Genomic DNA, 22107 nt, shown 5'->3' with positions numbered 1-22107 from the left:
CAGGACTGAAGACCGTAACAACAACTACAAAGTTCTAGGGGACTGACGACCTCAGCTGTTAAGTCCCATAGTGCTCAGAGTGTTGTATTGCAGCATCTCGAACTGGCATCAACTCAGGAAGTTGCCGCGCGGGATTAGCCGAGCGGTCTTGGGCGCTTCAGTCATGGACTGTGTGGCTGATCCCGGCGGAGATTCGAGTCCTCCCTCGGGCATGGGTTTGTGTGTGTTTGCTCTTAGGATGATTTAGGTTAAGTAGTGTGTAAGGTTAGGGACTGACGACCTTGGTAGTCAAGTCCCATTAGATTTCACACACATTTGAACTTTTGAACAGCAAGTCGTTGGAAGTCCGCTGCAGAAAAATTGAGCCACACTGCCTCTAAACTTCCGTCACGGCGAAAGTGTTGTCGGTGAAGGATTTTGTGCACGAACTGACCTCTTGATTATTTCTCGTAAATGTCCGAACGCCACTGCTGCCTGTAGCTCAGTGAAGGACGCCGGCCACTGCTTTGGCTCAAATGGCTCTGAGCAATATGCCACTAACCTTCTGAGGTCATCAGTCGCCTAAAACTTAGAACTAATTAAACTTAGCTAACATAAGGACATCACACACATCCATGCCCGGGGCAGGATTCGAACCTGCGACTGTAGCGGTCGCTCGGCTCCAGACTGTAGCGCCTAGAACTGCTCGGCCACTCCTGCCGGCGGCCACTGCTTTGTCCGTCGTGTGATGTAACTCCTGAAATTTGGAATTCTCGGTATGCTCTTGACACTGTGAATCTCAGAATATTGAATTCTCTAACTATTTCCGAAATGGAATGTGCTAAGCGTCTGTCTCCAACTAACATTCCGCGTTCAGAGTCTGTTAATTCCCGTGGTGCTGGCACAGCCACATCGAACACCTTGTGACGTCACTCACCTGAGTACAGACGACGGCTCCGCCAATGCGCTGCCCTTCCACACCTTGTGTACACGACGCTACCGCCACCATTAGATGTGCATATCACTAGTCCAAGACGTGTCACCTTATTGTACAATAATTATGCTTTTTTTCTTAAATTGTTATACCAAGTGAGATATTCTTGTAATAGTGATTTAAGGATCAATAAAACTACTACTAGCACTGCTGCTTGCAGCGCAATTACTCCTACATCCCTTACGCAAAAGCATGGTGCCGCATGACGATTAGCCACAGTCTAAACATCGTGTTGTGGAATTTTACGAGGGGTCTGCAAAAAGAAGAAGAAGCCTGTTTTGCCGGCCTGGTTTGTTCAGTTCATCTGCAGTGACTGTTTTCGCTAGCGCTGTTTTGTTCTTGTTTCGTTTTTTATAATGGCAAGTTTAAGTGAACAACATGCAGCTGTGAAATTTGGTATTCTATTCGATAAAAATGCTGTGGGACCTGTTTTAAGGTTGGAAACAGCTTATCAAGATGACGCTATGGGAAAAACGGGAAAAACTTAAGTGTACGCGGCGACATGTCGACTGATGACAAACCTCATTCTGGACGTCCATCAACTGCCCGGCTTGTGCTCACAGACCGTCGACAGACAACTGAACAACTGTGACAGTTTAGTGCGTCATCTTGGAGCTCGGTTCAGGGAATTTTAACGGGAGATCTGGGAATGAAAGGGGTTACTGCCAAGTTTGTTCCTCGGGTTGAAACGTGTCATGCTTTGAGATAATAGTTTGAAACTGATCCAGATTTTCTGTCACAGATCATTACTGGTGATGAGTCATGGTTACGACCTAGGAAGAAAACAACAGTCAAGACAATGGAAGACCTCATCGTCAACCCGTACAAAAAATGTCGTCAAGTCAAATCAAATATCGAAACAATGCTGATTTGCTTTTTTGATGTCAAGGGCGTAGTTCATTCAGAGTTTGTTCGAACAGCTCAGAATGTCAATCAAACATTTTGTTTGGAAGTTTTAAGAAGATTCTGTAACTAGGTTCATCACAAAAGACACCATTTGTTGCAGACAGGAGATTGGTTTTTCCACGACAACAACACACCTGCACATGCAGTCACTTCTGTTACATAGGTCTTGGCTGAAAATGGAATGCCGGCCTTTGTGGCCGAGCGATTCTAGGCACTTCAGTCTGGAACCGAGGGACCGTTACGGTCGCAGGATCGAATCCTGCCTTGGGCATGGATGTGTGTGATTTCCCTAAGTTAGTTAGGTTTAAGTACTTCTAAGTTCTAGGGAATTGATGACCTCAGATGTTAAGTCCCATAGTGCTCAGAGCCGTTTCAAAATGGAATGGTTCCACTGCCCCAAGCACCTTACTCGCCTGATCTGACTCCGTGGAACTTTTTGCTATTTCCACAAATGAAAAGGGTCATGAAAGGACACTGATTTGACAACACTGAAGAACTCAAAAAGGAAACGATGGGACGAGTTGTCAGCCATTTCTAAAGATTACTACAAAAAATATTTAGAACAGTGGAAGCAGTGGTGGGACAAATGTATTAGTTATGATGGAGAGTATTTTGAAGGGACTGATGGAACTGCTATACCACCTACTGCACTCTCCTGACTTAAGCCGTCGCAAGTTCAACTCGATTTCTAAACTGAAGGAAACACTTCAAGGCATTTGCTTCAGAAATGTTACAAATTCGTCGGGCAATAGACCGCGCCACTCGAACTGTAAACACAACTGGATCTACTAAGAGTATCATACGACTTCCACATCGCTGGTAACGGTTATACACAATGCTGGTGACTACTTTGAAGATCAGTAAAACTTTAAAATACATGTCTATTTTGTACAAGCTGTAAATAAATAGTTGCCACTATTAACGTTCCAACCCTCGTGTGAGTTATTTGTACATAATTAAAAAATAAATTAATAAAAATTTAAGTCATTAATAACAAGACGAACTAAAACTTCTACATGAAGTAGAAGGAGTTGTCAAGTAAAAATTATATCAAGTAGATTATTAACAGGACTGCTTCAAGTCCCCATAGAAACGAACCACATCGAACATGTTATCTTCTCAATCACAGTAAAAGAAGAAACGTTTTAGGCTTACGTTTAGAAGAAATGTTAACACTTTTGTCGTTGAAGGCTGCTTCAGTAGAGGAACGAAAAGAGCCAAGTGATGAGAAGGTCAGTCGTAAAATATTAATGAATACGTTCGAACATTGATGGCACATGAAACGTCAAATGTTTCATAGCAAAGTGCCGTAACTGAAACACATGTAGGAGTTCGTTAGAACAACGGTGCAAAGCTTTCAGTTATTGGTATTCACAATCGCCATTATGTTAGCAGCAATAAACTGAAGCACATTAAATTCACGAGATGAAAGTAGCCGGCAGTAGAAAAGAGTTTTGAAAGGCAGCGGCTGTCCAGTACATTGAAAGCAGCAGCTCAAGATGCTGCTGCTCGCTGCACTGCTCTGTATACAAGCCCTGGCGGCAGGTGAGTTCCACACGACGAACGTTACTTGCCTTCAGCTGTGGGTTTGTGGTAATGTCGAAAGTGACATGAGCAGCTCTCCCGCTGTTGCGTTGTCAGTCACTTTTGACACTCGTATTGGAACATAGTGCGCATACAGTTAGTATGGAGGCGCCCTGATGACTGGTCAGAGCAGCTAGCCTTGTTGTAGCGGGTTTTTGTATAATGTATCACATTCCATAAACTTGACCTTTATATTGCCGACCTTTTAAACTGAGCACCAGAAGAATGGAAAATAACAAACTTTTATTTCCTGTGCTTGTGCACCGAGCTGACAGAAGTCATACTATGTGCGCATATACAGATGAGGCTAGTATCGTGTACACAGGGTATAAAAGGGCAGTGCACTGGTGGAGCTGCCATGTGAACTGAGGTGACACACATGAAAATATTTCCGACGTGATTACGGCTGCACGACGGGATTTAACAAACTTTGAACGGTGAACGGTAGTTTAAGTTAGACGCATGGGACATTCCATCACGGAAATCGTTAGGAAATTCGGTATTTCGAGATCCACAGTGTCCAGAGTGTGCCGAGCATTCCGAAATTCAGGCATTACCTACCACATCTGACAATCAGTAGTCGATAGCCTTCACTTAACGACCGAGAGCAGCAGTGTTTGCGTAGAGTTTTCAGTGTTAACACACAACTCTCCATAAAATAACTCCTCTTTTAGGACAGTGCAGCGAAATTTGGCACTAATGGGCTATGGCAGCAGATGACCGACAGGAGTGCCTTGCTAACAGCACGACATCGCCTGTAGCGCTTCTCCTGGCTCGTGATCATATCGGCTGGACCCTAGATGAATGGACAGCCGTGGTCTGGTCAGATGATTCCCGATTTCAGTTGTAAGAGCTGATAGTAGGGTTCGAGTGTGGCGCAAACCTCCACGAAGCCCAGGACCAAATTTTCAGACAAGACATTGTGCAGTTTGATGCTGGGTTCATAATGGTGCGGGCTGTGCTTCATGCAACGGACTGTTTTCCTCTGATCCAAATGAACCGACCATTGACTGGAAATAGTTATTCTGCTACTTGGAGATCATTTGCAGCCCTTAGTGGATTTCATATCTTCTAACAACGATGGAATTTTTATGGATGACAATGCGTTGTATCACCAGGCCACAACTGTTCACGTTTACTTTGGCCGCGCGACCGCTACGGTCGCAGGTTCGAATCCTGCCTCGTGCATGGATGTGTGTGATGTCCTTAGGTTAGTTAGGTTTAAGTAGTTCTAAGTTCTAGGGGACTGATGACCTCAGATGTTAAGTCCCATAGTCCTCATAGCCATTTTGATTAATTTGGATAACATTGTGGACAATTCGAGAGAATGGGTTGGCCACGTAGATCACCCAAATGAATCCCATCTAACATTTATAGGACATAATGGAGAGGTCAGTTCGAGCACAAAGTCTTGCATCAGCATTATGGACGGCTATAGAGGCCGCATGGCTCACTATTTCTGCAGGGGACTTCCAACGACTTGCTGAGTCCATGCCACGTAGAGTTGCCGTACTACGCAGGGCAAAAGGAGGTCCGACACGGTATTACGAGGTCCCCCACGACTCTTGCCACCTGTTTATGTTAAGGTAGGAAGTAAACACGATTAAGTTGATATGAGATTTAGGAGAATAGAGCATGCAAAGTTAGGCTAAAGCGGTAGCAACAACGGCTCTACCTGGATTATGTTGCGCTTCACTCCATGATGTTTCAAGACTATGCCAGAGTTCATCAATCCTTGTGGGTAGCGAGTGGTGGCGGCCCAGTGTCTCGGCAATCCATGACCTGGTGTTGTGCTTTCAGTGGGTGACAGATCTGGAGAACGTGTTAGCCAGGGCAGGTCCTGAACACCCTCTGTATCGAGGCAGATCAGCACAGCAAGGACAACATGCGATCGTGAATTACCTTGTTGAAAGGTAACGTAACAGAGGCTTCTAACATTGGGGAAACCTACTCTTCATAACGTGTCAGTAACATGTAGAATATATAAACCACAGGCGACTTCGTCCTGTACACAATGGCATCTTACGGGGTGGACATCATCTGCTGGGACCATTAGTCTAGGCGGCAGGTAATTAATGGAGTGGTGAACCTGGCAGCGTTTTTCGATGTTAATTATACTTTAGTGAGTTGTTTGTGGCTAGTCTCTGGACTAGAATCTGAGTTTTCGACCTCGGGGCCCCGTGATGAGTTTGGGGGCTGGTCGGAATAGCTCGAAATTTTTGACCTTTCTTCATTATTCCGCTTTCAACTTCTAAAGCATGAGTTTCTAGGGGAACACACCTATATACGAAGCTTAAGGGCATTAAATTTCCTGCACATTTCATTCGTCAAAAGTAATTTTTCTCCCAACAGTTACAGGGATATAGTGGTTCAAAAATACAATAAATTTCTAAAATTATCAAAAATAGCAACAAATGCCGGTTTTCACCTTATAACTTTCATTTATCATTATTTCTGTGTAATATGTATTAGTTGCAATGTAAGTTCTTAAAGTTTCTTTTTCTTTAGGTCAATTTCGTTGTAGCTGTTCGACGTGAATGTTCGTTGGTGACTTTTTATTTGTGTGACAATAAATGCATTTTTCTTGGACTTGCTGTAATTCGAATTATTTTCGTTATGGTGTTGAACTAAAATGACATCTTCAGTAGTGTTAAAACGGTGTTACAAACGCAAACAAAGTTTGGCAGAATGTGAAGTGGCTGTAGTTAAAATGAGAGGCGTTGCTACGCTTGTTACCTCCAATATCAAACACAAAAAGCCTGAACATCAACAGATACTGGCAGGAGTGGAGGAAATTAGAGTTCAGACGGCTTCTGAAAAGAATTACAACAACGAGAAATTGATTTTGGCCTCATTACGTGGTGAAAGTGACAACGTTGCAGTGCCCTCAACCCAAACCGCTCGGGTATGTTATCATTGCCATCTGATTTCAACATGTGTCACATTACGCAAAGGAAGACACTCTCCTGCGGTAAAAGTAACGCTCCCAGATGTAGCAAGTACGATTTTGTCTTATGCAAGATTGTCAGGAGACGATTGCGGACAAAAAATGGAAGACCATAAGAGCATGGTGGATAATGTGGACACAGATTTCATTGCAATTAATGAGGAATATCACCTAAAGTTTATTCACATACCTGAATGTGCCCACAAAAAGCCAGTACAGTATACTCACAACATAGATCAAGCCATGGAAATTATATTTATCTTTCTTGAGGAGAACAATGACGGGTGCGTTTTCCCTTGGAGAGTTGCTTGATGACGTACCTAAAAATTCTCGTCCACATATTGAAACAGTGGAAAAGCGTCTTGAGGAGAGGTTTAAAGATGACATAATCATCTATAGCTCACATAATAGAGGGAGTATCATATGCTTCAAGGACACTGGCCACACAGTTTTGTCTGACTTTTGAAAAAGAGGGACACTCTCAAGAAGAAAGGACTCTAATTGTAAAAGGTACAGACAGAATTATTTTGGAACATATCCGCACTAAAGTGTTCTGCAGTGCTGCTTACCCTCCCATTGATAATTTTTTGTGTTGTTTCCATCACGTTGTCCCTGTTACACTGCGTCTCCTCCTGTATGTAATCATTCTGGCAAATAAACTGAGTTCACTGGAATCGTGGAGGAAGAAATGTCTAACTCTGGTATAGGCCATTATGGTAGCCACGTGACCAAAATCATTCTTGCCTCTCATCTTAATTTGGGTTAAAACATATGTTTATGACAGGTTTGGATCCGAACTTCGTCTAAACCCTATAGCGTCTTTAGCATTATCATCTTCCTATGATGAACCTTCTAGGCTTGAAGGATCAAATACGATGCAAGCGAAGGAAGACATAGGTGATGCATCCAGCCAATTCATCCTAGTCAATTCTGACTTCAGTGTGAACAAGCTGGATGGAAATGGCTCATTCCATTCCATGGGAAGAATAATAATCGTCGTCGTATTACGAGATCTGTGACTAGTGAGACACTTGTAGTGCGCATCGAAGTCCGTTCGTCATCATACATAACTGGAAAAGCTGGTATTATTTCTTTCGACCACCCAATCAGGGATACAAATATCACCGCTGCACAAGACATCGTACCATCTACCTCTGAAATTGCGTGCCTGTATGGGAAGAACATGTGTTCATCATCAGTATCTAGTTGGAATGGATTCATGGAACTGAGGACATAAAGGGAAAAATACGGATGCTCCGAGACTGTGTTCCTCCCATCTATCAACGCACCTGTAAATAATTATTCTACAGTATATATATACATGGCCACTGCAATTGAAGAATTTAAGCGAATTAACCAAGAAACATGTGTTATCACTCTTGACCAGCTAATTTGGCTAGTGCTTTGGTTGTTTCCATTCCAGAGTTGAGCAATGTCGTTATGAGCCCAGAGTGTACACCTATTAATGTCATTCATGGGTCCCATAGGACAGTTATAGTTGGTATTGGTTTGAATGAGCTGTCGTACGAGATTTTTTCAACCAAAAGTGTTGATAAGATATTATCTGGGCATGATTTGGCCTAGGCTGTAAGTGCACATAGCCTTGCCTAAGATGCTTTGGATGGAGTTTTTGCGTTAAAAGAAGATGAGTTGTTCCTACTGGATACAATTATCAATTATTCTTACCAGACAACTGAGGATAGAGTATTGCATGCTATGAAAGTTAAATTCACGAAAGTGCTGAGGGAAATTAAGGATAGAGGGCCAACTGCTGCGCTATAGCTGCAATACTTCCGCCAGTGTACCCTAATGAAAAATTTCGTCAGAACTCAATGTACAGGTGACTGGAATCTCCATCTCAACTCAATCAGAGAAATGGTCCTATACCAATGGCAGACACTTGTATTCCCATGACATGATCACGTTAAAAGACAAAAAGGATTCTCAAGAATATAAAATGTTCATTACTAAGGGCCACTTCACTATTCTAGTCAGGTATCTGATCAGACATGACCATAGAACAGGTCCGCATGTGAACCATGAACAGCTATGTCGGGTTAACGTGGTAGCGGTGTCAGTGATAGTGTGATATCTCGATGGATTGTTTCTACGTGTCGAAATTTATGGGCACATAACAGAATTTACACCGAAATAGTGACAAATGAAAGTTATAGTTTTGAACCATTGTACCTCGTTAACTGTTGCGTCAAAAAACACTTTCTCTAAAGACGCATGATTGGAAGATGTAACCGGAATAAAGAAAAAAAGGTCAAATATTTGAAGCTTTTAGCACGCCCACTCCCCTCCATCCCCTCCCCCCAAGTTAGCACAGGTTCCCCAATATCGATAACGCAGGTTCTAGTCCATAGATCATCCACAAACAACAAGCTAAAAGAGCATTAATTTCGAAATATATTCCCAGTAGGAAGTACGTGACTGCTGGACTATGTACGATTATCAATTCAGGCTGGCTACAATGGTAGTCTTCAGACCCTCTACAAACGGATACATTCATCAACATGATGTATGCAGAACCAACGGTCTCCTGGAATGTCAACGTGTCACCATTGCTGTCATTCGGCATTCTGCAGTTGGCGCGCCTGTCTATGCTGCCGCGGCTAGTTACTGTAATGATTGTAGCGTTGGTAGTACATGTTGCACCACACTTCATCGTGCTGTCTGTGTGGATAATAGTCTTGCTGGAAAGACGTCTAGCCCTTTGAACTAGAACTATTCACAACAACCGATACATTTTATTCCATACTCTTGACATTATTTTTGTGACCTACCTGGAGCAGTGTATCCTAACATAGTGACACTTGTTTTCATAGCTATTGAATATTGGTTAGGAGAAATTACTTTATACTTTTTAGTACAATTTAAAAACATGGCATATTAAAATTTTATGTTTATTGAAATAATTATTTTCTGCTATTTAGACAAGTTGAAATTTTCCAGTGGATTTTAAACTTTTTAATGAGACAGTAAAGGACAAACCTATTAAATTTTGGGTATATTTTAGTGTTTTCTTCATCTGATAATATCTGAAATAGGTAAGTATTGTATCTACCAATTAATAATAGATCAATCTGTTTAATTGTTATTTTTATAAAACATAAAGTAAAAATAGCAAACAAAATAGTTATTAGATGATTCTTATAACAGTTTTATTTCCTATGTACCAGTGGCTTCACCCTTCTATGCATGTATGCATGTGACACGTATATGGCACTCATCTCCTCCTTCCCTCCTCCACCTCTTTCGCTCCATGTCCTCTTCCCCACTTTCTTTGTCCATGTCATACTCTCTCTCTCTCTCACTACCACTTTTCTCCTCCCCCTCTTCCTGCTCAGCCATGTTTGTCTGCATGTATAGTCTCCAATACCACCTGCGCAACATGACAGACATGCATAGCAGCGTAAACGTCAGGCATTACTGATCTTTTTCACCCCAACCCCTACAGAACAGTCTTACAAGAAAGCGAGTTAATACCGCACCCTCATCTAGTTTTGAACTATGTTTATATTTTCTGATCTCTAGATCGTCGGGAAAGTCATTTAACATATGAACAGAATCTTCTGTCGGTTCTTGGTAGAACAAAATTATAATAAATGGTGCTTCTCATTCATTATAAAGTAATTTAAAATAAATTGAAAAATTTGTTCCAAACAAACAGATAGACAAGAAAGGGATTTAATAAAAATTGGGTAATAGCATGGAGCTGCGTACGAGATGTAAGGTGGATGTTCCAACTGCTCTCCTGTGGAACTCTATATGTTTGCTGCCTTAAGAGTACGAGAATCGTCTACGGGAAGGACGATGCTGTGCTAGAGTTGTCTCTGTACTTATTTGGATTGACCTCCGATAACGCTGAAAAGGCTAATGCAATTAGGTGTTATGATTGTCTTCTTAGGTTCTACAAATTTAACTATCAAGGTCTGGCTCCCAGAAGACTGTAGCGACACACTTTCAGTTGAAGAAGATTCACTTAAGATTTTTTTTTTTCTTTTCGGAATGAGAATGCATATTTCTGTTTTGTTCCTTGTTTTGTTTCTTGTTTGGCAAAGAGAGTCAATGTGTCATTGGCTTTGATAATTTTGTTCAGGAAACACGGAGAAACACAATGGTCGTTCTCATTCGCTGGGTTTTGTGATGGTCGCGGAACTAGGTTGGTACTACTTTACGTACACAGGTCGTGATTTTCAGCTTCCGTGACACAATCGTGCAGCCAACCTTCAGATTTCAAGGAATATACCAGATAGCTCGAAAGTTATTTTCCTGGCACGTTTGTGAATAACGTGATCCACTTGCTGGACACACGTCTACGAGTTTGCTGGACATCAGTCTCACCCACATAGAAACGTCCATTGGAAATTTCTTGCTTGCCGTACTTTACTGCCACTCGTATAATTTTTACTAGGCCCATCACTGTGTCCCAGCCGTTAACTTGTTTTACTCGTCACCACACCACAGACTGTATCGAGGATTATTGCCGTCGTTTGTTTCCTAGCGGACGGTCTCCTAGTATACTCAGTTTCTAAGTAACTGACACAGTTTTCTCAGCGCTTAGGTCATATCATTTCTCAAGTTCCGTGATAAATTTCGCTGTAACCGTCGCTATTTGTTTTATATATGGAAGCTGAATTGAATCTTTCCACTTAAGAAAATGGACAGCAGATGACTTTTCAGAGTTCCACTTAAAACCACAGTTTGATAGCGCACGTGGATTAAGTATCAGTCGACATCAGTTCAACGTCGTACTCTAGCTACGTCGCACAGGGCAGCTTCCGTAGCAAGAAAGAATCGGTTACAATCTGATGGCTAACCGCTGACTGACTTCACCACAACCGCCTTTACACATACCGACACCACATGGCACGGTGATTCTGTAAACTCCGTGTTTGCAGGTAGTTTCGGCAGGGCTTCTAACTGTATTTTGCTATTCATACAGCGGTTAAATTTCCTCTCAGTTGAGTTACTCTCGGATTTCTCATTATAGCATGTAGGCTGTGCGACTTCCATTATTATTATGACTATCTTGTGTGTAATATTGAAACATTATCAAATAATGTAGTTCATGAAGTAAGTTCGTGGCTTGTGGAAAATAATTTGATGCTAAATCACAGTAAGACTCAGTTTTTAGAGTTTCTAACCCACAATTCAACAAGAACTGACATTTTAATCAGACAGAATGGGCATGTTATAAGCGAGACGGAACAGTTCAAGTTCCTAGGCGTACGGATAGATAGTAAGCTGTTGTGGAAAGCCCATGTTCAGGATCTTGTTCAGAAACTAAATGCCGCTTTATTTACCATTAGAACAGTATCTGAAATAAGTGACATTTCAACACGAAAAGTAGTATACTTCGCATATTTTCATACGCTTATGTCATATGGTATTATTTTTTGGGGTAATTCTTCTGATTCAAAAAGGGTATTTTTGGCTCAAAAACGGGCTGTTCGAGCTATGTATGGTGTAAGTTCGAAAACCTCTTGTCGACCCCTATTCAATAGTCTGGGAATTTTGACATTGCCCTCACAGTATGTATTTTCTTTAATGTCGTTTGTTGTTAGCAATATTAGCTTATTCCCAAGAGTTAGCAGCTTTCACTCAGTTAATACTAGGCAGAAATCAAATCTGCATGTGGAATGCACTTCCTTGACTCTTGTGCAGAAAGGAGTGCAGTATTCTGCTGCATCCATTTTCAATAAGCTACCACAAGAACTCAAAAATCTTAGCAGTAGCCCAAACACTTTTAAGTCTAAACTGAAGAGTTTCCTCATGGCTCACTCCTTCTATTCTGTCGAGGAGCTCCTGGAAGAGATAAAAAATTAAGCAAATTCCAGTGTTACATTCTTGATTTTCTTTATTTAAACTAACGACTTGTTTCATTTTATGTGTTTCTACAATCGTGTTATAATTTCATGTATTGACTCGTTCCATGACCATGGAGACTTCTCCTAAATGTGGTCCCACGGAACAATAAATAAATAAATAAAAATAAATAAATAAATTTTTGACAATCTCCACCGTGAGATGCGTAAGTCCACAGTACAGTGGAAACGATTAAAACTATCACTAGAAATTTTGTTGGCGAGAATCAACTACCTGTGCCGATTTCCCACTAATTTAATCATCTTCCTGTCAGTTACAGTTGCATAGCTGCAAGAACATAACTGCGAAATCGTTCGTAGACAAAGAATATGAATAGCCGACCTATGTATGGAAATAATGTTACTGCCGACCTGCCATGTTTGAGAGATATCCTTCTCCTGACACCGTATGATTTTATACATCTACGTGAATAGCTCTTGTAGTCTACAAAGCGTAACCTCTTCTTGGTCTCTTTGTTAGTTCTTTGTGCCTGTACCTTCGTGAGAGTTAACACCGCTAGGTTCTGGGCAGATGGTCGTAAACGTAACATCGCAGTTCCACAACACAGTCCCTAATCGCAGAGAAAACCCAGTGCTGATAGCTAAACCTGCGTTTACCACAGAAGAATTGTCATGCGTATAAGGTTCCATGACTTTACATTTGTAGAGCCACAGTTTTACATCTTTTGCACACTTATCTTGTGGTTGTTTTACTTAGAGGTACATATCCTTCTCAGAGGTGCATGAGTTATTTATACCTTACATTATTAACGAAGAACTTAAGAAGAATATCTTCGCGAAAAGATTTTTATGTTCCACTTGCAGGTCTAAAAAAAAAAAAGAATCATGACACAGACACTGGCTGAAACTTTAAAATAACTTAAGTTAGTGTTCGCACCAAAAAAAATTGTCAGAGAACTATATTGAAGAAACACGTGTGATAGCCCGCCCGGTTAGCCGTGCAATCTAACGCACTGATTTCCGAGCGGAAAGGCGTTCCGGTCCCCGGCACGAATCCACCCGGCGGATTACTGTCGAGGCCCGGTGTGCCGGTCAGTCTGTGGATGGTTTATAAGGCGGTTTTCCATCTGCCTCTGCGAATGCGGGCTGGTTCCTCTTATTCCACTTCAGTTACACTATGTCGGCGATTGCTGCGCAAACACACTCTCCACGCGCGCGTACACCATAATTACTCTACCACGAAAACATTGGGGTTACACTCGCCTGGTGTGAGACGTTCCTGGGGGGTCCAGTGGAGGCCGAACCGCAGAATAACCCCGGGTTCGGTGAGGGGCGGCGGCGTTGGGGTGAGTGGACTGCTGTAGCCTGTTGTGGGGTTGTGTGCCACTGCGGGGACAAAGCCTCTCCGTCATTTCTAGGTCCCCAGTTCTATTCACTACAATACAGTCCAACACATGTGATGCACATTATGTGTCATCCTCTCCTTGATGCTGACTACAACACACTAGACATCCTAAAATTGCCGGCAGCTGTGACCGAGCGATTCTAGGCGCTTCATTTCGGAACCACGCTGCTGCTACGGTCGCAGGTTCGAATCCTGCCTCGGGCATGAATGTGTGTGATGTCCTTGGGTTACTTAGGTTTAAGTCGTTCTGAGTCTAGGGGACTGATGACCTCAGATGTTAAGTCCCATAGTGCTTAGCGCCATTTTGAACCATCCTAAAATGACGTAATGGGTCGAATGTCGATGTCACAATGTCAGTCGAGTGGTACGTCATATTGCCATATATTTACAACGTAATGACTAGTACATTGTTTCTCTTAAGGCTGTTGGGAGCCACCAAGGGCACTCCTAGAAAGAAAATTAGAGACACAATTAGAGGCAAAAGTGGTAGCGTTTAGGTTACCAGAACTAAATAGTGGCACTAGAGGCTTGCAAATGCAGGCGCAACTGTCCCAGGAGAGAAGTTTTCTTCATCGCCAGGCTGATGTTATGAAAGTATTGGAAAGGTACAAATCTGCAGGGTGACGTGGAAAATCGTCAGTTATATTCATCTGGAAGAACTTCAGGGAAAAGCTGATGAGACAGAGAGACTGGCACATTTATCGGCAGGATATTGTAAAGAGAAGTTAAAAAGTTTAGGAATAAGTGATCAAGTATGTATGTCTGCAGAGAAAGTTTTAGAATGGTATGTCAAAAAGATCCAGAATTCTCAAGGTCTAATTGGACAGTTGACCAGACATAAGGCAGATAGGAAACGAAGTGTCTTAAATTTTGTGAGTGAAATTAGTGAAACATTGTTTGGAATATTAGATTGATTGGATACCCTCTATTTCAAATCAAAGACTGATTTAACTGAAAATGACCAGAGGCAATTGCGTAAGTTGTCCAAAGAGCAAGTAATCGTAGTAAAAGCAACTTTGACGAGCTTCAGTTATACATAAGCCAGCCCACCACGTAACGACGAAATGATTGTTAAAACCATGGAAAAGCCCCATAGGTACAGGAATAAATATGCTAATAGTACTGATCAAAAGATGCAGCACTTAGCTGTGATCATTACTGTTAATGAGCAGTTATTACAGTAGGTATCGATTTACACTGAGCTACAAAGGGAATATGAGGTGCTAATTTCTTACATAGTAAGTACTCAGAAAGGAATATTGTAAGACGGGCTGTTCGATCAAACAGAGTAAATAGTGAAGAGTGTGATGAAGGCCCCGTACGTTTGACGCAATGAGGAAAGAGCCGCGTCACCTATGCTACTTCGATGCTGAGATCAAAGATAGTGCAAAGGCACCACAAAACTTCCTTGGTGTGTAAGAAATTACTGTTGTCAATCACATAAGTAAAATGTAAGCAAGAACTTCTGTGTGTCTTCTTTCAGGGTTATTATTGTAATGGTGATGTGTAATGTGCTATATTCATATGTTTATGTGTAGCTGATGTGACGAAAAAGAAACAGTAGTTATGGACATGTACAAGAATGTATTAGAAATGACAGAAGTATTTTATTTTTGTTGCGTATTTGTAATATGTAAAGGGAAAAGTTAATAAGCCAATGATTTCAATTTATGTTCTGTGTGATGTATATCTTCACGAAAAATGTACTATTGTTTTACAATGAGACTTCTCCGTGTAGGTATCTATGTGTATACTACTGTAGTGAAAAATGAAACAGTGTTTCATTCTGATGTTTACATGTGTACAAAAGTTAAGTGAAATGCGAACTTTACTAAGTGCAAATCATAAAGAGAACTACAGTCATTAACCAAGAATGTCTAGAATGTAATTTCTAGGGCTACTACATATTAACTGCAACAGAAACCACTTTACAAATTTGTTGCCAAATAATTATCAATAATTTTCTCCAATGGGGGGAAATGCCACATTGACGACGTAATTACTTCTATGTTGTTACGCTTAAGGCTGTTGGGAGCAATTCAGGGCACTCCAGGATAGGAAATCAGAGACACAGCGCAAAGAGCAGGTAGAAGTGGTAGCGTTTGGGTTACCGGAGCTGAATAGTAACACTAGAACGAAGCAAATTGCAGGGGCTCTAGACAGCTGTCCCTGGGAAGGAGTTTCACTTCAGAGAATTGACTGGTAACGCCATCCACAGCCTCGCCGCTGTTGCAAGGCGTCCCAGGAGAAGATGGCCACGAAAAGGCCAATCTTAGCAGAGACAGCGAACGTGATACTTGCTACTGAAAACTGCAAGGCCAGTGAGTTTACGCAATTTGAAGTGCTAAAGGAGTCCCCGCTCAGGATGGGACAGAGGGCGGGGCAAGTGACATAAAAGACTGTTGTTCCTTGCCATAATAGTGGTGGCAGTGACGTTTAACGCTCAACTGAAAGCTGTTGCTATCAAACTTGGAGTTTATTAATGTAAATTCCACAAGCATCCCTACCTACCGAGTAGGAGAAGGGTATGAACCTAAATGTGATTGGCCAGAGGGGTCCTGGAGGTGCAGAGTGACTCGTCAGCGTAGCCGAAACCTGTTAAGTGGCCATGAATTGGGGATGGGGGGTCGACTGTAGGAAGAGAGAAATAGTGCCCACAATTCCTTAAAAACCCATGTCTCTCTACACAGAAGGAGCTGTCAGTCAAATCGTTCTGGTACCGTCTCCGTGTTGCTTGTGGCCAGTCTCTGTTTTTCTCACTTAGAATGCTGTTCCGAAGTTTGTACTTAACGTGCTGCTAGTATTTGCTACTTCTGTTAGCTCCTGTCACCAAAGATTCAGATAACGACTTCAGTTGTGCAACCAATTGCCTCATTTGCTTTTTCTAGCCTTTGGTGTAGTAGTTAGCCTGATTGCCAATAAATAGTGTGAATGAGACCCCTGAATTCCACGAGTCTCCCGCTGCAAGTATCCTGTCGAGTCCCAAAATCCACGCTTCTCGTAAATGCCCCGTGACAGTGTTTGGTGCTGATCCAATTTTCAAACTGCCTTGACTGGGTATTTGTCTTTTTGGACTAGCTCTTCACCACTCAGAAACTGCAGACTGACCTCTAAAGCCCTGTCTTCCCTTTGCCCCGTATTAGGATACGACAATATTTAGGACATTGTCTCTTAATTCAATGTGCGTTCTTCTTGTTATGGTATTCAGATTTCAACGCTAATCTATCCTATATCTGGGTACCCACGTAATGCCATATTTCAAAATCGTCTTTTACCTTCCCTCCTGTACTGTTTATGCCCTCAGTCTCATTTCCATACAAGGCTACAATCCAGACATATATCTTCAGAAAAAATTACCTCACTTGTGAGTTTATATTCTATGTTAAGAAATTTCTCTTTTTCAGAATTTCTTTTGCACCTTATTGTAAGTGTGCATTTTATATACACTATAAAATGGCTATTTTCACATATTTTGTAACCCAAATGACAAAAATCATCAACTATTGTGTCATTTCCTAACCTGATTCCCTCAGCAACACCTAATTTAACAACTGCATCTCATTATCATTATCCAACTTTTGTTGCTGTTCTTCTCATGAACTATGTTCCGTTTAAGGTCATTTGCCACCTCTTACAGTATTCCTAAATTTCTCTGTGATCCAAACTGATCTTCCTCGAGAAGGCTTCTACCTCTTACAGTATTCCTAAATTTCTCTGTGATCCAAACTGATCTTCCTCGAGAAGGCTTCTACCGACGATTCCATTCTCCTATAAATAACTAATTCCAGTGCAATTCTGACTTATTAAGATAATGGTCTAGTACTATTCACTCCTTCCACGATTTGCGGTCTTTGAAACTGGAATAATCAGATTCTACTTGAAGTTGGATGGAATTTGATTTGTCTCATATGTCTTGCATAGAAGTGACCTTATTTGTCATGGCTCACCCTGACAAGGTTATTGTTTAGAGGGAGTGTTGTCTACTTCAGTGGTCTTGGTTCGACATTCAGCGCTCCCCCCACCCAATGAACCATGGATCTTGCCAGTGGTGGATTGTCTTGTGTGTCTCAGCAACACAGATAGTCATACCATAGGTGAATCACAACGGAATGGATCTATTGAGAGGCCAGACAAACGTTTGGTTGCTGAAGAAGAGCAACAGTTTTTTGACTAGCTGCAGGGTCGACAGTCTGGATGACTGACTGAGCTGGATTTGCGATACGAACCAAAACGGCCTTTCTCTGCTGGCACTGCAAACGACTGGAAGCAAGGAGAAACTACAGTCATGATTTTTCTTAAGGGCATAAAGCTCTACTGTATGGTTCAATCATGAAGGTATCATCTTGCGTAAAATATCCTAGAGGTAAAATAGTCCCCCATTAGGATTTCCAGGTGGGGGCTACTCAGGACATCATTAGGTAAAGCAAAACTAGCATTCTACATATCAGAGCGTGGAATATTAGAGCCCTTAATTGGGGAGGTAGATTATAAAAAGGAAATGGATAGGTTAAAATTATATGTAGTCGGAATTAGCGAAGTTGAGTAGCAAGAAAAACATAAGTTCTTGTAAGGTGAACACAGGGTCGTAAATACAAATTCAAATAGGATAATGCAGGAGTAGGTTTAATAATGAATAACAAAATAGGAATTCGGTAAGCTACTATGAACAACATAGTGACAGCACTATTGTACCCAAGACGAACACGAAGTCCACATCCACTACCAAGTCTATATGGAAAACTAGCTCCGCAGATAAAGAAGAGATTGAAGGAATTTACGATAAGAGAAATTATTGAAATAGTTAAGGGAAACGAAAATTTAACTGTGATGGGGAACTGGAATTAGATAGTAGGAAAAGAAAGGGAACGCAAAATAGTAGATTAATATGGACTGGAGGGAAAAGAATGGAAGGGGAAGCTGCCTGGTAGCAATTTGCACAGACCATAATTTATTGACTGGTAACTCTTGGTTTAAGAATCATGAAATCAAGTTATACATGGGCAAGGGACGTGGTAACACCAAAATGTCTCAGATTGATTATATAATTGTAAGACAGAGATCTTAGAACCACATATTAAATTTTAAGAGATTTCCAGGGAAACATGTGGATTCTGACGACAATTTATTGAACTGTAGATTACAACTGAAGAAGTTGCCAGAAGATAGGAAATTAATGAGATGGGAGCTGGATATGTTGAAAGAACCAGAGGTAGTAGAGAGTTTGAGAGGGAGCATTAGGGAACGAGTGACAAGAAAAGGGGAAAGGAATGCAGTAAAAGAGGCATGGGTAGCTTTGAAAGATGAAATACTGAAGGCAGCAGAGGATCAAATGGTTAAAAAGACAAGCCGTATTGAAAATTGTGACCTCTGACACAGCAAAGCAGTGTGCGTTCTCCGATAGAAAAATGTTCCTGTAGCCACCTTGACTGGGGGTGGAGGCAAATGGGGCAGTTCAGCCTCGAGGGCCTCAGGCTGGGGAACCTGTGTTAGGGTTAATTCTATAAACGTGGGTCGAACTGCTGTCGCTACATGTCAGCGTGTCCGTAGCTTCAGTTTGAAACTAAAGACCTCGAACTTTTGTAGATTTTTCTAAGCTTGTAACGTATCTGAATTAACTGATTGGTGAAGATGAACATTGCTCACCATTCGATGGTCCTCTACTCAGATGAGCCATCAGTGGTTACAGCTGGCTGGGTAAAATTGCTTTTAATGCATAAATTAACTGATTAATTTCATCAGTTTCCTTAAATTATTGATTTACAGGCATGTGACTACAACCATTGAACTTGTGATTACATAACAAATCTAGTTGCGCCATTGGAAAAGTGATCTTAATTTAAACTCTCTTTCCTTGTAAGTGAACTAACTGCATGGCTACTGAGTTTGCTCCACATGTTTTATACATCTCAGATAAGTCTCTGGGTTACAATAAAAATTTACATACTATACCACAGGGTAAAATACTGCTTTGATAGCCCTCAAGGCCACCGGTATTAGGTTACGTCTGCTAATTTGTCTCATTTCAATAAAACATACACACTCACACTGAAAGATTTCCCACAAAATCGAGAGATATACCGTAAAGCAAATATTGCAATACATTCTCGCGCAAGTAACATGTTAAAATTCAGGCTCCACCGTAAAGTCAGTAATGTTACTGTGGTGTCACCGCCAGCCACCACACTTGCTAGGTGGTAGCCTTTAAATTGGCCGCGGTCCGTTAGTATACGTCGGACCCGCGTGTCGCCACTGTCAGTGATTGCAGACCGAGCGCCGCCACACAGCAGTTCTAGTCTAGAGAGACTCCCTAGCACTCGCCCTAGTTGCACAGCCGACTTTGCTAGCGATGGTTCACTGTCTACATACGCTCTCATTTGCAGAGACGACAGTTTAGCATAGCCTTCAGCTACATCATTTGCTACGACCTAGCAAGGCACCACATTCAATTACTATAATTACTATCTTCAAGTATGTATTTTGAACAGATAATATTGTGAATCATGTACCGTCAAGAGCAACGTACATCATTAATGGATTAAAGTTAGGTATCAAACTAATTACGTCCGCTTTCTGAATTCTTATCCCTTGTCATGTTCCAGACCTCACGTCAGTATTGTTCTTCCCTCCTCACGCCAGCCTGCGTGAGCTAAAACGCGTGCATTTCGGCCTCCACTCGTATCACGGTGTTGGCTCTTCTGCTATCACAAAAGTTACTAATAAGTAACATGGATAATGCAATGACTGCACTAAACAGTACACAGGGCAAACGAGAAGGACCTTCGAAACTACACTCCTGGAAATGGAAAAAAGAACACATTGACACCGGTGTGTCAGACCCACCATACTTGCTCCGGACACTGCGAGAGGGCTGTACAAGCAATGATCACACGCACGGCACATCGGACACACCAGGAACCGCGGTGTTGGCCGTCGAATGGCGCTAGCTGCGCAGTATTTGTGCACCGCCGCCGTCAGTGTCAGCCAGTTTGCCGTGGCATACGGAGCTCCATCGCAGTCTTTAACACTGGTAGCATGCCGCGACAGCGTGGACGTGAACCGTATGTGCAGTTGACGGACTTTGAGCGAGGGCGTATAGTGGGCATGCGGGAGGCCGGGTGGACGTACCGCCGAATTGCTCAACACGTGGGGCGTGAGGTCTCCACAGTACATCGATGTTGTCGCCAGTGGTTGGCGGAAGGTGCACGTGCCCGTCAACCTGGGACCGGACCGCAGCGACGCACGGATGCACGCCAAGACCGTAGGATCCTACGCAGTGCCGTAGGGGACCGCACCGCCACTTCCCAGCAAATTAGGGACACTGTTGCTCCTGGGGTATCGGCGAGGACCATTCGCAACCGTCTCCATGAAGCTGGGCTACAGTCCCGCACACCGTTAGGCCGTCTTCCGCTCACGCCCCAACATCGTGCAGCCCGCCTCCAGTGGTGTCGCGACAGGCGTGAATGGAGGACGAATGGAGACGTGTCGTCTTCAGCGATGAGAGTCGCTTCTGCCTTGGTGCCAATGATGGTCGTATGCGTGTTTGGCGCCGTGCAGGTGAGCGCCACAATCAGGACTGCATACGACCGAGGCACACAGGGCCAACACCTGGCATCATGGTGTGGGGAGCGATCTCCTACACTGGCCGTACACCACTGGTGATCGTCGAGGGGACACTGAATAGTGCACGGTACATCCAAACCGTCATCGAACCCATCGTTCTACCATTCCTAGACCGGCAAGGGAACTTGTTGTTCCAACAGGACAATGCACGTCCGCATGTATCCCGTGCCACCCAACGTGCTCTAGAAGGTGTAAGTCAACTACCCTGGCCAGCAAGATCTCCGGATCTGTCCCCCCATTGAGCATGTTTGGGACTGGATGAAGCGTCGTCTCACGCGGTCTGCACGTCCAGCACGAACGCTGGTCCAACTGAGGCGCCAGGTGGAAATGGCATGGCAAGCCGTTCCACAGGACTACATCCAGCATCTCTACGATCGTCTCCATGGGAGAATAGCAGCCTGCATTGCTGCGAAAGGTGGATATACACTGTACTAGTGCCGACATTGTGCATGCTCTGTTGCCTGTGTCTATGTGCCTGTGGTTCTGTCAGTGTGATCATGTGATGTATCTGACCCCAGGAATGTGTCAATAAAGTTTCCCCTTCCTGGGACAATGAATTCACGGTGTTCTTATTTCAATTTCCAGGAGTGTAGATTCAAGGAGCACATATACTCTTAGAAAAGAGCAGCTTCACAACACGCAGTCAAAACACTGATTAAAATTTGAACATCTTATTGTAGTTCGAAAGGAACGATTGCGTAACGTCTTGGAGAAACTTCAAAATTCCTCAACGCGGCCATGGTGTACCTCCTTCCAATCACGCAGACAAAATGAGGTGCTTCTTACTCGTCTTCGCGTGGGAGACAGTGAAATTTCTTTATTTAAATGTGTGTGTCTG

At 42.6% G+C, this 22107-nt stretch overlaps 1 protein-coding gene across 3 annotated transcripts in view; it reads left to right on the top strand.

Moving 5' to 3' along the window:
* The first annotated feature begins 3353 nt into the window (after positions 1-3353).
* Positions 3354-22107, top strand: part of LOC124623901 — a 122272-nt gene continuing 103518 nt past the window's right edge. For all 3 annotated transcript variants that reach the window (XM_047149074.1, XM_047149073.1, XM_047149071.1), the window contains exon 1: positions 3354-3424. In XM_047149074.1, the coding sequence (XP_047005030.1) occupies positions 3379-3424 (46 nt within the window). In that variant the 5' untranslated portion in view covers positions 3354-3378. The remainder of the gene's footprint in view (positions 3425-22107) is intronic.

Source organism: Schistocerca americana, chromosome 1, assembly GCF_021461395.2.
Source record: "Schistocerca americana isolate TAMUIC-IGC-003095 chromosome 1, iqSchAmer2.1, whole genome shotgun sequence".
Taxonomy (NCBI): Eukaryota; Metazoa; Arthropoda; class Insecta; order Orthoptera; family Acrididae; genus Schistocerca; species Schistocerca americana.
This window is presented reverse-complemented; position numbering and strand designations above follow the sequence as displayed.